Source organism: Rhinoderma darwinii, chromosome 4 (assembly GCF_050947455.1).
Source record: "Rhinoderma darwinii isolate aRhiDar2 chromosome 4, aRhiDar2.hap1, whole genome shotgun sequence".
NCBI classification, from domain to species: Eukaryota; Metazoa; Chordata; class Amphibia; order Anura; family Rhinodermatidae; genus Rhinoderma; species Rhinoderma darwinii.
The window spans coordinates 18,158,582-18,178,995 of record NC_134690.1 but is presented as its reverse complement, the minus strand read 5'-3'; the positions used below and the strand labels follow the sequence as shown (position 1 = coordinate 18,178,995).

The window sequence follows — 20,414 nt, the reverse complement described above, 5'->3', positions numbered from 1 at the left end:
AAAGGAGATTCGCCAGTTTAAAGCAGGTCAGAGAAACGCAGCCCAATGCGCATCATTTAGTCAAATTTTATACTTTAAATTGATGTAATTTTAAAATACTAAGTATAGGATCGGTAAATGAAAAAAAAAAATAATAATTTGAATATATTTTTCTATCACACATCTGTACCGCTTAGGCTTCGTTCACACCTGCGTTGGGACTCCGTTCACGGCTTCCATCAGAGCTTTCCATGAACTAAATCCGTAGGTTTCCATTTGCATGATTGATTTCAATGGTGACGGATCCGATGCAAATGGTTTCCGTTTGTTACCGCTGTGTAAAGGTCTCGTTGTTTTGACGGTATCAATACCGTAATTGACTGCACTATTCATGCAGTCAAAACGACCTACGTTTCCCGTTTGAATTCCATTCATAGGTTCCCCTGACGGAAAGTTCCAACGGAGCCCACGAACGGAGTCCCGACGCAGATGTGAACGAAGCCTTCGTTTTTTTGTGCAACATTACTTTCATGATATTTCTCGAAAGAATTGTTTCGAATACAGAGCTCCAAATCCCCTGCCAAGACAATTATTTGTACCTGTCCCAACTCCTGACATGTCTGTTTTACATATTTTCTTATAACCCTGTTCCTCTGTTATTCCTCCTAGAAACCTAAGCATAAAGGGACAAATGGGTATTACCAGTTGGGGGTGTGGCCATACACAGCAGACAATGTCCAATCAGTGCTGGGGAAAAAAATAAAATAAAATAAAATGTAGAGACACGCCCCTTTGACAATTGTGTTACCATTCCCCCAGTCAATTTATTCAGAAATTTATAGGAGTAGTAACAGAGGGACGGCACTATGCAGAGTTCTACAAAAATATGATCCCGAATTGTTATTCCATGGGAATTAAAAAGTATTTAGTAAAACAGACGTCAGGAAAGGTAAGGGTTAGTTCACACGGAGTTTTGACACTTTGACGCGGAAACCGCATCGGAAAACGCGCCAAAAACAGACTGAAAATCATCCCATTGATTTCAATGGGAGGCAGAGGAGTTTTTTTTCCCCGACGAGCAGAAAAACCGGCTTGCGGGAAAAAGGAACATAGCCCATCTTCGGGCGTTTACGTCTGGCATCTCATTGACATCAATGGGAGTCAGAGAACGCGTATTTCGCATCGTTTTTTGCCTGTGGTGCTCAGTGGCCGCGGGTGAAAAACGCAGCGAAAATCGGCGTGCAGGGAGAGGAAAATCTGCCTCAAAATTCCACTGAATTGTGAGGCAGATTTTCTGCCTGCAAAAAACTTGTGTGAACCCGGCCTAACTGGTCCTATGTCTCTGGTTTCCTGCAGTCACCACTAGGGGGAGCTTACTGTACACCAATTATTAAATGGTTCTTAACTTTTCCAAAAATATGTTCATAAAATCAATAGTACAAGCAAATATAAGAAGCTATGTAATATCTTAGAGAAAAAGGCCTCCACCCCACCCCTCCTAAGGGTATGTTCACACGCAGTGTTTTCAGGCGTATAGCGGGGCATTTACGGCTCGAAAAACGTAAGCAGAACACCTACAAACATCTGCCCATTGAGCGCCGTGGTCATAAACTCCGCGAAATACGCTTTCTCTGCCTCCCATTGATGTCAATGGGAGGTCAGAGGCATAAACGCCCGAAGATAGGGCATGTCCCTTTCTCCCATGAGACTGTTTTACCGCTCATGGGAAAAGGATGCCTCCGATTGAAATCAATGGGAGGCATTTTCAGCCGTTTTTTTGCGGCGCGGTTTCCGAAAAAAACTCAGTGTGAACATACCCTAACTGTTCACTCACTCTGAATTTACTGCTTAATTCATCTCCTAAAAAGAAGATCTGATCTCTCAGCTCACAGAGATCAGGTTACAGCTGCCCATAGACGTAAATGAAGAGGGGGAGGAGGAGCAGAGTGAGAGAGGCAAAGAGATGTTCTGCAGCTTCTAGTAAGTATTTTAGGGAACCCCAGTGCTGGATTTACAGCTACACTGCTCATTACTGCTGTATAATATCCTCCATGCTGCTGCTTCTATACAATATATAATTAGATAGAGATCAGGATGCTCCTCTTTTATGTGCGCAGAGTATAGAGCTCCATCCACTTGCTCAGAGAAAGCTGAGAATTAAAGCTCGAGCCTGCAGAAGGGAAAACTGCTAAACAATGCAGAATAAAAGTCATATAATGGCCAGGAAGAGTGTTATTCCTCATGTACACACACATGGCCGCTTATTCTAAAAAGTTACGTGTATAAACATTATGTAGTAAGATACCCCTAGTGGTGGCTGCAGGTAGCTAGGATTTAGTTATTTAATGGACTGTGCAGAGGATTTGGAGCACAGATTCAGAAAACAGCTTCAACTGCTACAAAGAAATATTAAGGGAGCACAAAATTGTGAACCCATTTTATTTCATGGGTGGATAGTCATTTAATAGGCGACCTAAATACAATAGTAGCCGTCTTTTTGGACTTATCATAGGAGTCCATTTACTGTGAATGGGCTCTTTAAACGGCCGCTTTCTCCTGGAATAGGTGACCTGAGCTTAAAAAAAAACAAAAAAAAAAAAACCTGCAGGGACCCAAAATGTCTTGCTTGTAACACTAATTTTCTTATCTAGCAGCGAAACATTAAAGGGGTATTCCAATAAATGTAAATTTGGGACAAGTCAATGACATGCCCCCCAAAAAAATAAATGCCAAGAGCTGGAATCACCACCGATGTCCAGAGGGTCCTATAACAAATGTTAGTGGAGATGCGTGGCCACCGCGTGAGTGAGAGTTACAGAATTATAGACGTGACTGCATTCATAGGTTTTGGGTCTCTCCATTCCCAGAACCCATACATCCTGGACATGGGTGGGCCTCTTGTGCCCATTTTTTCGATTGGCGTGTCCCCTATTAACTTGCACCTGAACGTACCTTAAGAAGAAGTGGTCTGGTTTAGATAACCCATTTCAAAAACTCTATTAGGGAATTCAGAGATAATGCTGGGGTCCCTGGTTCTGGATCCTCATCTCTCTCCAGAGTGTCGAGCGGTTACATAGAGCGTCTCGCTCTCTGGAGGACCTGTCCGGTCCTACACAGACAACTGCTTGATATGAATGGACTAGGTGTAATAATCAATTTCTCCTGTGGTGGCACTGCAGGGAAATTGAACACTTAATGTCAGGTGTTCCCAAAGACTACAGTTGATCGCTGGGAGTCCCTGTAGGAGGACACTTTGTGATCAGCTTATCGTCAAGGGATCCGTCTAAAAAAGATGGGAACTGTCCAAAGCGGTGAACAGCTTTTAAGCTACAAAACTGGACTAGAAACATTAGTTTAGCACCCGGTTTCTGAAGCTCAGCGGTACGTAACCTACAGCCAACCAACAGTCGTTGAACAACAAATTACCAAGATAATGATGGGATTTGCGATGTAACAGCCGCAGGCGGTGCAGGTCCAGTACCTCTACACGGACCCTAAAAACACATCTCCAAGTAATAAAACATGGATCCAAACACCGGCTTCATGGGGAGACCAACAAAAGATCGACGAGAATATGACAGTTTTCCTCCATTCCATGAAGTGAATGACTACTACAAGTTGTAACAGTAGACGTTGAGCGTAATGACTCGGCGACACATACCAAACACTACCATGATACATAAGATTGGTGACTAGGTGCCCCTTGGATGGAATCAGCTGGCCTGGACAGCAAGACGTTCAGAGTTGAAGTAGCCCAGCATGGTCGTCACCAGTTCTGGAAGATCGTATTCGTGTTTCCAACCCCAGTCCTTGCGAGCGTTGCCGTCATCAAAGTTCATTGGCCAACTATCAGCTGGAGAACATAAAGTAGAGAGGTTAGCTCAGTAGAAGCACCGTGTTATGGCGTGGACTTCTAGTTACGTAAACTGCCTTCACTTTGGGCATCTGTAGGACTTGTCAGAAGACAACGTTAGTTAAAATTTGCCGGTGGGTTAAACATGAATGTACGCAACCCTCAGACTGTCTACACAGCATGCACCAGGGGGAGCCAGAGGATCGCGAGGCTGGGTACTCCCGTACCCCATTTGAGCTCATGCACACGGTTGTATTAGGGCTCACTGTTGCATGGATATGGATTACGGCAACCAAAGTTTATTAGGCCAAATCGGCAGCGCAGTGGCTCAGTGGTTAGTAGTGTTCCATTGGAGCGCTGGGGTCATGGGTTCAGATACAACCAAGGGCACCAGATAGGGAAATTAGATTGTGAGCCCCATTAGGACAGGATCTAAGGTAAACAATGATGATGATCTAGGTACAAGATTTCTGCATGAACAAAGGATTGTGGCTTAACGGGCAGTAGAATTGTGGCACACAGGTGTGTAGTACAGAAACATGCAGTGGGCATGAGCCCTTATTCAATAGGTGCCATACATCAAGAAGATCTCACCGGGACTATGAGTACCAAGACGGTCAATTTCCAACAAGTTGACCTCAAGAAGCTGCAAGTACCACATCTCTATATACCAGGTATTCTCCAGACTAGACCATGAACTTACCGATGGCCTGTCGGACCGCATCAACATTGTAAGCAACCTCAAGCTCGGGCAGATGTTTCTGCACTTCTTGGGTCAATTCAGCAGGACTGAAGCTCATGGCATTGATGTTGTACGTCCTCATCGTGAGGGATTCTGCCGGGGCCACCAGCACCTCCACCGTTGCCCTCAGGCAGTCATCGATGTACATCATTGGCAGACGGGTGTCCGGCTTCAAGTTGCAGACAAACCTACTGGTTTTGATGGCATCGTGGAATATCTGGACGGCATAGTCTACATGAGGAAAATTAGAAGAGCAAACCAATTAGTCATTTCGACACGGTGGTGGAACAAAGTCAGTCTGCTAGCTGTGGAAGTTGGGAAGGGTTCGAATGGCCCAACAGAAGACCAAAAGGTCCTCTGCTGAGCCCAAGCTCTGAACTGGAACCAGCCACACCAAAACCGGCAAAGGCCAAGAGAAGAACACTCCATCTGAAGTTTGAGGATGAGAATATGCTGATGGGGTAATATATTACAAGGATAGGCACTTTATAATGATAAAGTGGGCACTAGGCGCTCCAGTCCAATACCATTTAGTAGAAATCGTAAATTGGCTGGTTTCCAGTTGGCATCCATGTTGTATGAACTCATCTCCCACCAGCCCCTGCTGGTTCAGCGTCTGGACAGACCGCGTTCGGCTTCATAATGGGAGATTTAGTGTTTACACCAGTTGGAGCTTGATATATAGCTAATGTATCGGATGCTTGCTAATGTACGTTTGTCAGTACAGGACTGATCGATTTCGAATAGCAAAATTGTAACTGCAGCTCTAGATGTGATTATAGTATAAGACAGGATGCAACTGGAGATCAGGTCAAGAAAAGCAAAGTTAGTCAACACTATAACATTGTATGTACACTTCCATATGGACAGTGCTGAAAGACCAATCAAAGTTATTACCAGTCGTTCCTCCTCCAGGTTGGGAATCGGCAGAAATGATGCCAGGATACCGGAGACATCGGAAGTCCAGGCCGTACCGGTAGTGGTAATACTGCAGGATGAAGAAGAAAGCAGATTTATCCCTGTCCAATATGGACTCTTCTAACCTCGGCAGGATTCCTATTGAGCAACCACGTGTTTATTTGCAGCTTGGTTTATCTTTTTGGCCGGGGTTCTTCCCGGGATTAATGATAACATTAGTAAAACGCCAAATCAGCAGAAAGACGGCCGCTGACGAGGTATAAATAGACCAGTCTCCTGTGATGTGCTGCCAATTCCATCTGAGCAACACCAGACAGATAAGGACAGACGTCGGATTTCACAAGACAAGCGGAGAGCCAGATTTGTAGACCGTGATGGGACAAGGTCAGTGCCAGAAATGGGAATAAATTATACTGGGAGATAAACGTGACCTTCAGGAATGTAATACCACAATAAATGTATCTAGAACGGAGAAAGAATCAGCATAAAAATCACATTAAACTAAGAAACAAAAAAATAAAAATGTCATGATCCAAAAATTTCAGGGCCAATTTTCAGGTCCAATTGCCATTAGCCTGGGAGGTTCCTCTGTAAAGAACAACTCTAGGGAGCGGAATGTTTCGGTTTTATGGTTGAGTAACCCCTTCAAGATTTACTGGTTTTCTCTACCAATAACCAATTTTTTTTTAGCTTGGTCACCAAGGTCTGCACTTTATCAAATGCTGCGGCCCATCTAGCTTTTCCAAATACAGACCCTCACTCAACCGGGTTTGGAACGGCTATATGCTCCATTCACCGGAGTAGCAGGTCCTGACACACGGCCTGGCGCTGTATTTGGCAGGAAGGGGCCGTGAGATTGGTAAGGGACCCAATAGATAGACATCCGAAATGCAATCAATGTTTTTGGTTGGAAACCACCCTTGGATCTAACATGGTAGATCTTGGCTCAGGTCTTTTGTTAGGGGCACTCACACAAGCTGGTCTCTGGTTTACTGGAAGTAACGGGGAACTGATCTCAGTTAGGCCAATGGGTTTTTACAAGCAGTAAAGGAATCGCAATTTTTCAATATGGAAACGATTTGGCTTTTAGTCCTAAAGACATTGCCAGACCATATACTAAATATTCCAGAGACAGTCACTTCGATAGATATGGGGACAGGCGCGAAGGAGTAAAGATCTCCACCAATTGAGGTCACTGGTGAGGGAACCAACCCAAGGCCCAGTATTTAATAATCGCCAAAAAGATTCCTTTCGATTATTTATTTATTTTTAACCAAAAACCTGCAATAGATCCCAAACAGAGGAACAAGGGAATCATTCTCAAGGGAAAGAGATGCATTCTTATTGGTTAAGAGGGGTTCCCAGCCCACAGCGATCACATGATCACCAAGCCGGATTCCTTATAAAGAGGTGGTCTTCATGAGACAATCCCTTTCATTGACTTGGTAGGGAGAGGAGATTCCTCTAGTGTAAGGAAGAACCGAGTCTTAGGCTTTTTGCCGATTTTTAGGTCGAGGGGATTAGAGTACCAATGTGGTACATTTCCTGGGGGTAAAAGGCCCAGTACTGGAAAAAGGGACAACATAATTTGCCCAATTTTTATTTTTTTTAAACTGATTATTGACATAGAGTTTATACCTCTCCCATCAACTCCGCATGGACTTTCGAGACCCCATAGATGGTCCGCGGCCTCTGTATACACAGGTCAGGGGTTGGGTTTCTTGGCGAGGTTGGTCCAAATGCCCCAATAGTGCTGGGCACGAAGAGACGTAGTCCATGTTCGGCTGCTATGTCCAGAATATTGTGAAGACCTGAGGACAGTGACTTTGGGTTATCCCAGTCCACGTAGCGAGAATAGACACTTTACTACTATCTGCAGCCGCCATCTTACCAGTTATATTGACCGCTCTGGCTAAATGAACGTTCGCCTCGCCAACCGCACTGAGCAGGGCACTGTAGTGTATTAACCAGGTGATCCGATTGTTCACTACAATCTCACGGAGATTTTTGTAGTCCAAAATATCAGAATAAATGAAAGGTCCTGAGGAAGAGAAAACAAATTTTCAAAATCTAACATTTGTGCTCATTATAACATGGTCTCAGACAGTGGATTTGGGCAAATATAACATGTAAATACAGGATCATTTCTAGATCATCTCGATTCAAGTGAATAGAGTGGAGCTGCAATACCAGCCACAACCTGTGGACAGGTGTGGTGCTGTTTTCAAAAGAAAGAAGGTATGTTTTTTTCAGTCCTGGACAGCCCCTTTAAGCTGTTCGGTCACATTGACAACAGAGGAGAATAAACCGTAGTCTGTTTCCAAGGGCAACCAGAATTTAAAGGCGGTATGTATACGAATTGAAAAAAGACACAAAATAACCAATAAACCTTAATAGCTAATATTTAAAAAGTTGCTAAAGTGCTAAATAAGGAGTCATCAATTGGGTTGCCTGGTTTAGAAACATATTAGGGCATTCTAGGCCAATACAGTGGGTGGTCCCTCGTTTTGAAACTCGATCAGTTACCCAAAGTGGCTACAAAGAGTGTCTCCCTCCCCGGAGGAACCAACATGTCTGTCCTTTACATAGACAGCTAAATGATTTCAATGGGCACCATGCAATACATAATTTCCCCTGTGGCGGCGCTGCAGGGTAATGAAATACTTGCTACCAGTTACGCCCACAGATCACAGGAGATCCCAGCAATGGGACACCCTACAATTGGCTTATTTTTGGGGAAACCCTTTAACAGAAAGGGATTATCCAAAGCAGACCACCCCTTTAAGGCCAATACAGTCTCGCATGATGCATTTTAGAACGTCTGCGTTTCACAAGGTTCTGTAGTGTAGGGCTTCACTATATTCTTATACAACCAGAACTCCGCAGACCCTTACCACTATGAAACACATTGTCTGCAGGCTTTCGGATGTCGGAGAGGATCACATTGTTTTTGCCAAAACGTTTCCTGTAACCAAAAAGGACAAAAACCTCAGTCACTGACTAAACCGCACCATAGAAATGAATCACCTCATCCATGGACTCACATTCCCCCCTTAATCCATCCACTAAAACCTTAACTTTTTGATGGAGGAGTCGAGACACAGATCTTTAAGTTGATATCAATGCATTATAACGTGAGAACACCGTGGCCATATGGGAAAGAGGGCCAATTTTTGGGGTCCCAAAACAAGTCTGAGCACCAGAGAAGATTATACTGCACTTCGGAACGTCTACGTCTTCTAACATTCATTTGCCCATAATTCTACCAAACAACAGTGGGTATCTTACTAGGCAGATTAAAGTGCCCTCTTTATAATGGCCCTAGATGGGCAGATGTCCCACCGGTCGTCATAAAGAAGCCCAAACCTTTCCTATGATAAAAAAAAAAGTTGAGCATCCAATATATAGCCCAGAGTTTCCAAAATGTTGACTTCTGATGGCTGGAAGGGGGTCAAGGATTTTGCCTTACAGGACCAGATTCTTATCAGATCAGACCAAAAATTATAGCATGTGGGACTGGCCTCAGAAGGTCCAAGAGGATCTTAGAAACCTAAGAATTAGATATATAGAGAGTGTCTTACTGTAAAAGATGTACCGTGTAACAAAAACACCCAATGAGCACTATCGCTATAAGCCTATGGGTGTATAAACCTATACAACATAGGAAAGGAGAAGCTGGCAGCCTCAGTAGACTGGTCGTACCTCAGTAGTTTAGCAAGTCCAACTCCCAGTTGGCCTAATCCTCCTGTAAAACAAAAAACATTAAATATGTGCTCCCCTAAACAGTGTATTTCAGCCATCTCATCTAAGGGGACAGGTATCCTACTCATCCGCTGTAAGGTCACGGCTAGAGAGTCATCGTACAAATTAGGTTACCTTCTTGGGTTTCTAGGATATCTAAACCACGCACTGAGTGTCGAGAGTAACGGGGTGGGCATTAAAGAGTTAAGCAAACAGGTCCGAGTGATGGACAAAAAAAAATTAAAGATACAAAAAGATGGAAGGTTTATTGGTTGGCTTGGAGGACCATGGACGTGGTCAACCATAGGTTGGAATTGGTGGGTTACACTATGGGTCAGGAATAGGAATGGAAGAAGCTCTGGAGGGGCATCTTCTATAGGGTCCAACCGGAGTCCCACAGGACCGACTAATGGTGGAAAAAGTCACTGTAGGAAAGGTGTATAAAGAGGATGTTCACACAGGTAAGCAAGGAAGAATGAATGATCGTATAAAAATAAAAAAAAAAGTGTTGAATAGGGGCAGCGGACGGTAGTAATAGAGGGGAAGAGGAAGGATGGTGGTTGGATAGAGCAAGTAGAGGTGTACGATAGAGGCATGAAAGATAATGAGGAGGGCACAATGCAGGGAAGACAAAAAAAAGGCAGGAAATACAGTTAAGGCACAATGCAAGGACACAGGATAGAAAAAGTAAAAAGGAAGTGGGCAATATACAAGGGAAAGACAGGAGAGACATTCAAGAGGGTAAAATGCAGGGGAGACAAAAGTTGACAGAGAGATGAGAAAAGCCATGAAAGCACCTGGTGATGGCAAGAGATGAGGACATGGTGGAGAGGCAGCAGAAAGCAGGTACATTAGAGGCAGCGGAGACCGGTATAGCAAGCAGGAAGGAGCGTAAAACTGCCTTACCAGTGATAAGCACCCGCGGGTGGTCAGCCTCTGAGAAGGACACAGAGTGGAAGCTGGCATCTGACGTCACCTGGCGCGGTGAACAGCCAATGAAACGAACAGATGTGACAGTCTGACACCCACATACGGGGTTTTTCAGCACCTGCTTCACCGTTCTCGTTAATGTCCGTACAACCGGCATCTCTGGAATAGAGAAGAGGGACAGACGGGTGTTAATGACCAAGAAAATAATTTTTAGAAATAAGAAAAAAAAACAAAAAACACGCAAATGGTGGAGAAAAAAATAAAAAATGGACACTCCCAGATGATTGTAGCCAATTCTAGGGTTGCGAAACTAGTTTGTGACGAGAGTCTTTGCCACCCATGTTCATCTAGAAGCAGGTCGTGCTATATACAAGGCTTGTACCCGGACCAGGAGATAGTGTCATCAGAGACATAGAGTTGACTTAATGGGTCAATGGCATCTTGACGACCCAAGTAGACCAAGCCGTAAAGGAACGAACATATAAGGGGCACCCAACCTGGACCACTCAGTGATGGGGTGGGACACGGAGAACGGGAAAAGAGAAAGAAATATAGAAGGGTGTGTTTTCTTAGAGTAGAGTCTTCTCCGAGTACTGGGGCTGATATATAGGGGTATAATAGACTTGTGATGTGATTCATCTTTGGTTGAACATCTCTACTGATTATTTTTACTTTATTGGCTTCGAGGTTCTACTTGGTTTGCGTGGACACTAGGAAGAAGCCAAAGTGTCCTCATACACAAGTGTGGAATGCTGGAACTTGGCAGCTGAACAGTTAACGTGCGGGTAAGGGAGCCCCCTCTTGGTTTCAGGTTGCTTGCGTGGCGAATGAGTGGACGTTCTCAGGTGCAGGGGGGGGGGGGGGGTCATGTAATCGTAAGCGAGACACCAGCAGCAGCTCAGAAAAACCTCACTGGGTTCTCTGTACTTACACCACCGGGTCATAAGTAATGAATATACTCCATGCCAACCCCCCACCCCAGACCTCCTACGAGTCATTTCCGAGAAGAGCCAGGGGAAGGCTGGCCCGGAAAGTAATAACAAAATTCAAAAGACTTAAAACCAAAAACGCCATTTTTAGGGCAACGCCATGGCAAGTGCACAAGGTCCATGTCAGAGGCACCTGACACCTCAAATACAAAAGAAGAGGCGGGACAACCGAGAACAGAGATTTAGGTGAAAAATAAGCTTGGTTAACAAGAACAAATTGGGAGAATCTAGGATTGTGATTCAATAAAATTGTGGGTTCCCGCTTCTATATGGGCAGTGCAAATTGCCACCTCCCGTGTCCATTTTAATGGAGACTCCGTGGTATCTCCAAAAGAACCATTAACTAGGATAAACATGTACAGCCTAGAACTTTTTGCTGTGGAAGGAAAACGCATTTTCAACAACATGTCCACACCTGTGGTCACCAGCCTGTGGTTTTGGTGACTGGGTACTTGGTGACTGGGCTAGAAGCAATTACAATAGCTGGGATTATAGTGGAGAACACATGCTTTATTAGAATGCATGGTGTAGAGCAGTATTCTACCACCTAAACCACAGGCTGGTGACCACAGGTGCAGACATTATATTGAGAAGGAGTTTTCCTTTATCATTAAAAAAAAAAAAAAAAATAATATATTTTTATTTATAAAAATATGAACATTTCTGGAACCTTATACATCTTGTGTTTCAATTTCTTACTTTTTTCCCCTCAAGATCCCTGCTTGCCGTCAGTGAATGGAACATTCTTGTTTATATCCAGAGACTACTACAGAACCAATACTTCTCCCTGCTGAGAGTTTGCTAAAATTTGTATCCAGTCTTGCCCAGATTCGGAGCTCAGTACATTAGGGATTTATAACCCCCTCCTGCACTAACACGAAAATTGCAACAATGTTTCAGTGCAGGTAAAATGTATCATTCTAGCGTCTAGACGTTCGTTCAGAAGATTGCGCAGACTGGATACAATTGTAGCAAAATCTAGAAATACGTCCTGTCGGCTAGATCAGAATAGGATTCTAGTTCTGCAACTTTCTAATATACTTTGTGAAAACTAAGAAATTGAAACACAATCTTTGCTTGCTGTTAGTGAATGGGAACATTTGTGTTGACACCCGGAGGCTACTATAGACCTAATACTATTCACAAACAAAAATGTTCCCGTTCATTGACAGCAAGCAAAGATCTTGAAAACAGTAAGGAATTTAAATAAAGTATATTAGCAAGTTGCAAAAATAGAATCATTGATAAGGTCCATTCATGCAAAACTCGAAACCCCTAGTAGACGACAACCCCTACGTCTTGGCACATATACAGATATACCGGCCCGCTTCCTGACAGTGACACAACCTGTATATAATTACTAGGAGTTGCCAGTATACAGGTGACTGGGTGTGAATTTTATTAGGGTGTAAGCTTTAAAACACGGCCTATTTTCGGCCGTTTTTCAGGCCGTAAACGCCCGGAAAAAAAAAAAAAAAAAAATCGGAAGCCGAACGCCTCCAAACATCTGCCCTCTGATTTCAATGGGAAAACAGCGTTCTGCTCCGACGGAGCGTTTTTCGCGGCGTTTTTTTTACGTGTAAAAAACGGCTGCGAAAAAGAAGTGCAGGACACTACTTAGGATGTTTTTTGGAGGCGTTTTCCATAGACTATTGAAAAAGCTCCAAAAACGGTCGGAAAAAACGCAGCAAAAATCGCGAGTGGCACAAAAAACAATCTGAAAATCAGGAGCTGTTTTCCCTTGAAAACCGCTCCGAATTTTGAGAAGTTTTTGACACTGCGTGTGAACATACCCTTATCCAGGCATGACCTCCATCCTCTTTAGCACCATCTTGTTCCCATTATACCCAATTATCCACCCCGCGGAGACCACTCCAGTCATCTCCGGAGATCTACACATCACTGGTCGGAGCCCGCCCCCCCCCCCCCCTTCATTACTGGAGCAGAATCCACCGCAGCCTGAACACCTCACACTATATCTATAGGGCCATGAAGAGAAACCTCTCTAGGAAAGGTCGAAAAATATACTACACTTGTGACAACCCGGTCTATAAGGACATGTCCCACCTATTTCTACATAGAGGAGCAGAGTTAAAAGGGCAACTCCACCTCCCGACCACGAGCATCATGACTGGCACATGTCCAAGACCACAGTCAACTGGGTGCACATAGGGGGTCGTCACTTGAATTCATAGTCAAGACCATAAATGCCTCATCAGATGTAGCAGAGTTGAAATTATCCCAGCACAACGCATCACGATATTGCAATGTATGATCTGTGGTTTTACATAGGACTGCAAATAAAAATACAACTTACATTTTCAGGTGTGAATGCAGCTAACTCACCCTATTCAGGTCACATTCACTGGGGTACCGGAAGCAGAGATATAGGCTGCTGTTTGTAGGCTACTTACACTGGAGGGCTGGTATCAGGGGCTGTCAAACAGCAGCCTATATCTCAACTCCCCCCCCCCCCCCCCCCCTCTGTGATGGGGTGGGATGTTGGGTTAACAGCAGACACTGGGAATTTTAAGCTCAGTATTAACAAACTATGCAAAAAAAAAAAAAAACACAATGCAGCCCTGAAGGGTTAGATGACAGATTCAGCTCTGCTACATCTGTTGGAAATAAATCTATATATTAAATAGGGAAGTTCGCTATAGGCTTGACCTCCCTCAATATAAAATATACAGTAGACACCTAAGGAATGAAAAAAAAAAAAAAAAGTGAAATGGAAGGAGAAGCGGCCGCAGCATCCGCCGCTGCTCTCCTCTTACCTCCTCTGCTCCGTGTGCGCACCTTTAAGATGATCAGAACGTGTCTGGCTTTTTATAGGACACATCCTCTAAATCCGGCCAATCAGGAGCAGGGAGAGGGTAGGCGTTGTCCCCTACGTCACAGGGTGGAGAAGAGTAAAGCAGAACGTTACTACCACCCGTCTCAGCTGCTCCCGGACCCCATCATGTGAACGCGCTCCTCCCCAAGCCACGCCCCATCATGTGGACGCGCTCCTCCCCGAGCCACGCCCCATCATATGGACACGCTCCTCCCCGAGCCACGCCCCATCATATGGACACGCTTGTGACACGCTCCCCCTCCCCGAGTCACCAGCTGCTGTGCAGAAGCCGCAGCACTGCAGGAGCGGCTGGGGTGGGGGTCACTTCTCGGTTACACCACTCAAATTTTGTTTCAAAATTATAAAGAAGCAGAAGTCCTTGAATTGTCCTTGTCTGGATGCAGATACGGTCTAGTTCTTTTTCTGGGAAAGCTGGATGACACCCAATATAGCCCCCACCCCAGAGCAAAGATAGAGTGGTGCCCCCAACCACCCACTAGAACTAGATTTGTCCCCCTTCCCACATAAAATGTAGAGTAACTAATATACACACACTCAATACTGTACATTTACCGCTATACCACCCCCCACCAAGAACTGGGACCCCCAAAATTACTGCAGATGCCTAAATCAGCCCCAATAAAATTCAGACCCCCTAAATATATTCAGACCCCTATATGAATATCTCACCCTAGATCAGACACCTCTATTAAAAGGGTTGTCCAGGATTAGAAAAATGGCCATTTTTTCCCAAAAGCAGCGCCACACCTGACCACAGGTTGCGTGTGGTATTACAGCTCAGACCCATTCACTTCAATGGAGCGGAGCTGCAATACCAGACTCCACCCATGGACAGGTGTGGCGCTGTTTTTGGAAGAAAGTAGCCATGTTTTTCTAATTCTGGACAACCCCTTTAATATCTCAGCCTAGATCAGACCCCTATATTAATTTCGGAATCCAGACCCCCTAAATATATTACAGACCCCAGACCAGACTATTTATTCCTCGAGCACAGATTTTCTGCCACGTGTGAATCCACCCGTAGACACTAAGTTTTTTGTTTTTGCTTGTCAACCAGTTTAAAAATCTCTGCTTGCTGTCAGCTAATAGAAACATCCCTGAAACCTCTCAGGAGGCAGAAAACCAGTTTTTCATTATTTAAAATATAAAATTTTTAGATTTTTTTTTTGCCCCCCATATTACACATGCAAATGACCCTAAGGCAGGTGTACAGGCAGCAACTATGGAACTACAGCTCCCAGCATGCCTCACCAGCCCTCCGAACAAGCACAAGGGTATGTTCACACGCGAGTTTTCAAACGTATTTTGGGGCGTAAACGCCTCGAAATACACCTGAAAAACCGGTAGCTAAATGCCTGCAAACATCTGGCCATTGATTTCAATGGGAAAATCTGTGTTTCGTTCAGACAGGGCATTTTTTTTACGTTGCAGTTTTAAAAACAGCGCGGAAAAAAAAAAGTCCACAAAAAGCACCTAAAAAATAAAAGTTTCGCTTAAAAAACGGATGAAAATCAGAGGCTGTTTTCGCGGAAACCAGCGCCGTAATTTTCATCAGTTATGCGGTATAACAGCTCAGACACATTCACTTCAATGGAGCGGAGATGCAATACCAAACACAACCCATGGACAGGTGTGGCGCTGTTTTTTAGAAGAAGGTCGCCATGCTTTGCTAATCCTGCACAACCCCTTTAAAATTCATCTCCCCATTATCGGTGTCTCTCACTCACCCAATAAAAATGACAAAAAGTTGCAGACGTTGTGTGTATATATATATATATATAGCGCTCACGTCACAATGATAGAGTTTGCTCTTTGGCACCCATGAGAATATTCCCGGCAGGCTGGGTCTTCAGGAGGGGAGGAACTGCTGTGCTGCTGCCACTATGACATGTCACCACCAGTCTACCACCCCGAAAAGTAGGAGGGGGGGCAACTTTGGTTTTCACGGTTATTGTGGGTACTGTGGTAGGTTCTCGCCACAGAGCTAGCCAGCCTGTAGGGGGCCCTAGCAGCTGAGCCTTGGGACCACCACTAATCCCAATATTGATTGTATAGCGCGGTTATTACATAACTTAATGTATGGCGGTATTAGGGCACTATATGGCGGTATTATTAGGGCACTATATGGCGGTATTATTAGGGCACTATATGGCGGTATTATTAGGGCACTATATGGTGGTATTATTAGGGCACTATATGGCGGTATTATTAGGGCACTATATGGTGGTATTATTAGGGCACTATATGGTGGTATTATTAGGGCACTATATGGCGGTATTATTAGGGCACTATATGGTGGTATTATTAGGGCACTATATGGCGGTATTATTAGGGCACTATATGGCGGTATTATTAGGGCACTATATGGCGGTATTATTAGGGCACTATATGGCGGTATTATTAGGGCACTATATGGCGGTATTATTAGGGCACTATATGGCGGTATTATTAGGGCACTATATGGCGGTATTATTAGGGCACTATATGGCGGTATTATTAGGGCACTATATGGCGGTATTATTAGGGCACTATATGGCGGTATTATTAGGGCACTATATGGCGGTATTATTAGGGCACTATATGGCGGTATTATTAGGGCACTATATGGCGGTATTAGGGCACTATATGGCGGTATTATTAGGGCACTATATGGCGGTATTATTAGGGCACTATATGGCGGTATTATTAGGGCACTATATGGCGGTATTATTAGGGCACTATATGGCGGTATTATTAGGGCACTATATGGCGGTATTATTAGGGCACTATATGGCGGTATTATTAGGGCACTATATGGCGGTATTATTAGGGCACTATATGGCGGTATTATTAGGGCACTATATGGCGGTATTATTAGGGCACTATATGGCGGTATTATTAGGGCACTATATGGCGGTATTATTAGGGCACTATATGGCGGTATTATTAGGGCACTATATGGCGGTATTATTAGGGCACTATATGGCGGTATTATTAGGGCACTATATGGCGGTATTATTAGGGCACTATATGGCGGTATTATTAGGGCACTATATGGCGGTATTATTAGGGCACTATATGGCGGTATTATTAGGGCACTATATGGCGGTATTATTAGGGCACTATATGGCGGTATTATTTCAGCACCTATATGGTGGAATTATTTGGGCAAAATATGGTGGTATTATTAGGGCACCTATATGGCGGTATTTATTAGGAATTGTATGGCACTACTACTTGGGCACTGTACAGTATATTATTGTGCAACATATGGTAGCAGCGCTGTATAGCAGTTATTTAGGAACCTGTATGGAAGCGTTATTTGGGCACCAGCCTGTGTGGCTATTAGTACCCTGTATGGCAGTAAACCATTCTTTAGGCTGGCCCTGGCTCCACATTATTTCGTGATCATATTTAGGCTGAGGCTACCTGGGAGACAGAAAAATCACTAAGCTTGTCAAACACATTTGCAGTGGACACAAAGGCCACTTTCAACCACCCCCCCCCCCCCCCAATCTTGTCACCGTGTACCCCCAGCGCTATTAGAACGTGAGAATTCCCCAAACATTAATAGCAAATACGGGCACACTTAACAAAAACTAAAAATGTGCCGCCCCTGGAATAGCCCATTTTATATATACAGGGATGTGATTTACCTCTAATACCCCAACATGGAGCCCAGATAAACAGGAAAGTGCGGAGGGCGAGTGGGGGAGGGGCAGGACGGCGACACGTGGGTTTTACGACAGACGATTTAGACTCCGGATGGATTTAGGAAATACAACACAGCCCACCGTAAGGCAGGACTACAAGGTGAGTAGCTGGATCAGTGCCGGCCGTCACCCACTATGGCCGACACCTGCGCTGCCCTGGCGAGATCAGTGACAAGTGCAACCGATCCGGACAGGTCCTATTCATTCCCGTGAGACTCAAATCGATGCCGAAGTGCGTCAGTCCTTTCATGATTAATAAAAAAAAAAAAAGTGAACATCGCTTCCTAGAAACCATCAAGAAGCTGCTGTTTACGGATCTTGTATTCTTATAATGTGTCTGATTGGCCAATGAGCCCCTTATTACCCCCCCCCCTGCTCATTAACATATGCATTTCACAAATTAGATAAAGACGCAGGATTTATAATCTAGTGATCATTTTTATGACCATTATAAGGTTATAACGTCTGATAATCCACAACATTAACCCTGTATTTTGGAATTTTACTACACTGGGTATCCATTTATCAGATTTGGCAGGCATATGGTATTCTGGTGTTAAAGAGGGGGCTGCCGCAGGGACATCATCATCATCATCATCTAACCTACTTGTTGACGGTTTCCACTTACACTAAAAATAGCAAAAAAGTTATAAAGATATTACAAAGCAGATGGAATTTTACAGTAAATGCATAGACAATGGGAAGCTTCATTTAAAGACAAAAAGCAATGTCTCCATGTAGAGGTGGCGATTATACCGCGCAGTGTCAGAGCCGCCGTCACACAGGATAAGCCCGCAGCCTCCGCAAGAAGGTAACCGGCTAAGACAGACTCCTACCTGCTGAAACCTCCACCATGTCACCCCCTGCCCCAGGACACGTCCAGCCCTCCACACAAGTAAAGAACAGCCACAGATGTTCAATGACAAACTCTGCTCTGCTACATTGTGATAACTCCGTAACTTCAACCTGCAGGAAACCCTACATCACACATTGCAATATACTGAGGAGCAGTGTTGCATGGCAAACTCTGCTCTGCTACATTGTGATAACTCCGTAACTTCAACCTGCAGGAAACCCTACATCACACATTGCAATATACTGAGGAGCAGTGTTGCATGGCAAACTCTGCTCTGCTACATTGTGATAACTCCGTAACTTCAACCTGCAGGAAACCCTACATCACACATTGCAATATACTGAGGAGCAGTGTTGCATGGCAAACTCAGCTCTGCTACATCTCTAGACAAATCTACACAGCAAGATAATGCACAGAGTAGTTCTAGTCCAACATCGTGCCGTGCCCAACACGAAGTGCGAACACGGCCTTAATTATGAATCATTGTATAATGAAACGTTTTAAAGCCTAATATTCTTTGTGTTGCAGTTCCTCATCATTTTCAAGAACTATGCTTGCTGTCAGTGAATGAGAACATACTTATTTACATCCAGAGGCTGCCTGTACAGACCAAACACTTCTCACAGCTGAGCATTTGCTATAGTTGTATCCAGTGCAGGCAATCCTCTGAGATAAACAGGCTGGACCCCAGACTGATACATTTTACCTGCACTAATACATTGTAACAAATTATCAGGAGAGAGATTTGTGCCGCTGCTAAGAAAATGGTCTAGTAGAGAAACCATTGTAACAAACCTGCAGCTTAGAAAATTGCAAGTTTGACTACACAAAATTAAATAACTGAAATATTGACTGAACCATGTACCGCACACAGATGTAGCAGAGTTGAACAGTTTCTCTTTTGTATCTTATCACTAAATTGTCACAAATGACAAACTTGGGTCTGCTGCAGACTTTCCAGACCACTGGAAACCAGAATAAAGAATTTTAAAGGGGTTGTCTAGGATCAGAAGAGACCAGAATATTTTTTTCCCAAAAAAAAAAAAAACAGCGCCACTCTTGTCTATGGGCTGTGTCTGGTATTGCAGCTAATCCCCATTCAAGTGGATGGAGCAGACCTGCAATACCAGACACAGTCCATGGGCAAGAGTGGCGCTGTTTCTAAGGGAAAAAATAAATAAAAAAATTAATGTCACTGCTTCTCCACACATTTCAATGCCAAGCCCACTAGCCCAGCATGCCTGAGCAATACTCCTCCTATGAAGGAACAGGTCATGCTGGACCTTGTAGTGCCAGCTCCCTCCACGATCACCCTCATCAGCATACTCATGGTTACCGTCTTACCTCCTATTATGCAGAATACTCAGTAACTATGCGGACTACAAGCAGTTACTCTCCCGTGCGACCCCCAAAAATCAGAAGACCCTCCGACATCACGTCACCCCCAGCGCAGCACATATATACCGACCCCCAAACCACGTGTACCTCAGCCCAGCCGCACACAGCGATCCTGATTGGCTGAGCGGCGGAGGCGTGACGTCTCCTGCTTTTGTATCCTGGAGACAATAGAACGCTGCGGAGAACACGCCCACCCACGTGACTATTCAAAGGAATTCGGCGTATGAGGGAGGGCGTGTTTGAGGGAGCGTCGGGGGTGTGTCGGTGTAGACCAACAGGAGAGGCAAGGGGCGGGGCCTAAGTGACTACGACTCTATCGTCTGGCTGAGCGATAAATAGGGCGAGTTTACACGGGCGTGTTTTCGCTCAGTACATCAACAGGAGGGAACGGATCTCATCCAGCGAAGACGAGTTCAATCCTGTCAGTAGTGTGACACCACCCTGCCACTGACCGGAAAA

The 20,414-nt window shown here is 44.5% G+C and overlaps 1 protein-coding gene across 4 annotated transcripts; it reads right to left on the bottom strand.

The window, feature by feature from the left end:
- Positions 1–740: 740 nt before the first annotated feature.
- LOC142759049 (L-threonine 3-dehydrogenase, mitochondrial-like) lies at positions 741–20,104 on the bottom strand. Of its 4 annotated transcripts, XM_075860875.1 has the most exons (10): positions 20,043–20,104; positions 13,952–14,042; positions 10,140–10,322; positions 9,195–9,237; positions 8,387–8,457; positions 7,384–7,533; positions 7,131–7,303; positions 5,472–5,562; positions 4,536–4,805; positions 741–3,832 (listed from the first exon to the last, which is right to left on the bottom strand). In XM_075860875.1, exons 2-10 carry the CDS (start codon positions 13,992–13,994, stop codon positions 3,693–3,695), a joined length of 1,164 nt encoding a protein of 387 aa, XP_075716990.1. In that variant the 5' UTR covers positions 13,995–14,042; positions 20,043–20,104; the 3' UTR covers positions 741–3,692. The 4 variants fall into 4 exon arrangements, with proteins under 4 accessions (XP_075716990.1, XP_075716992.1, XP_075716991.1 ...); XM_075860877.1 differs by lacking the exons at positions 13,952–14,042; positions 20,043–20,104 and adding an exon at positions 19,902–19,992; XM_075860876.1 differs by lacking the exon at positions 20,043–20,104 and having other exon boundaries at positions 13,930–14,016.
- Positions 20,105–20,414: the final 310 nt, after the last annotated feature.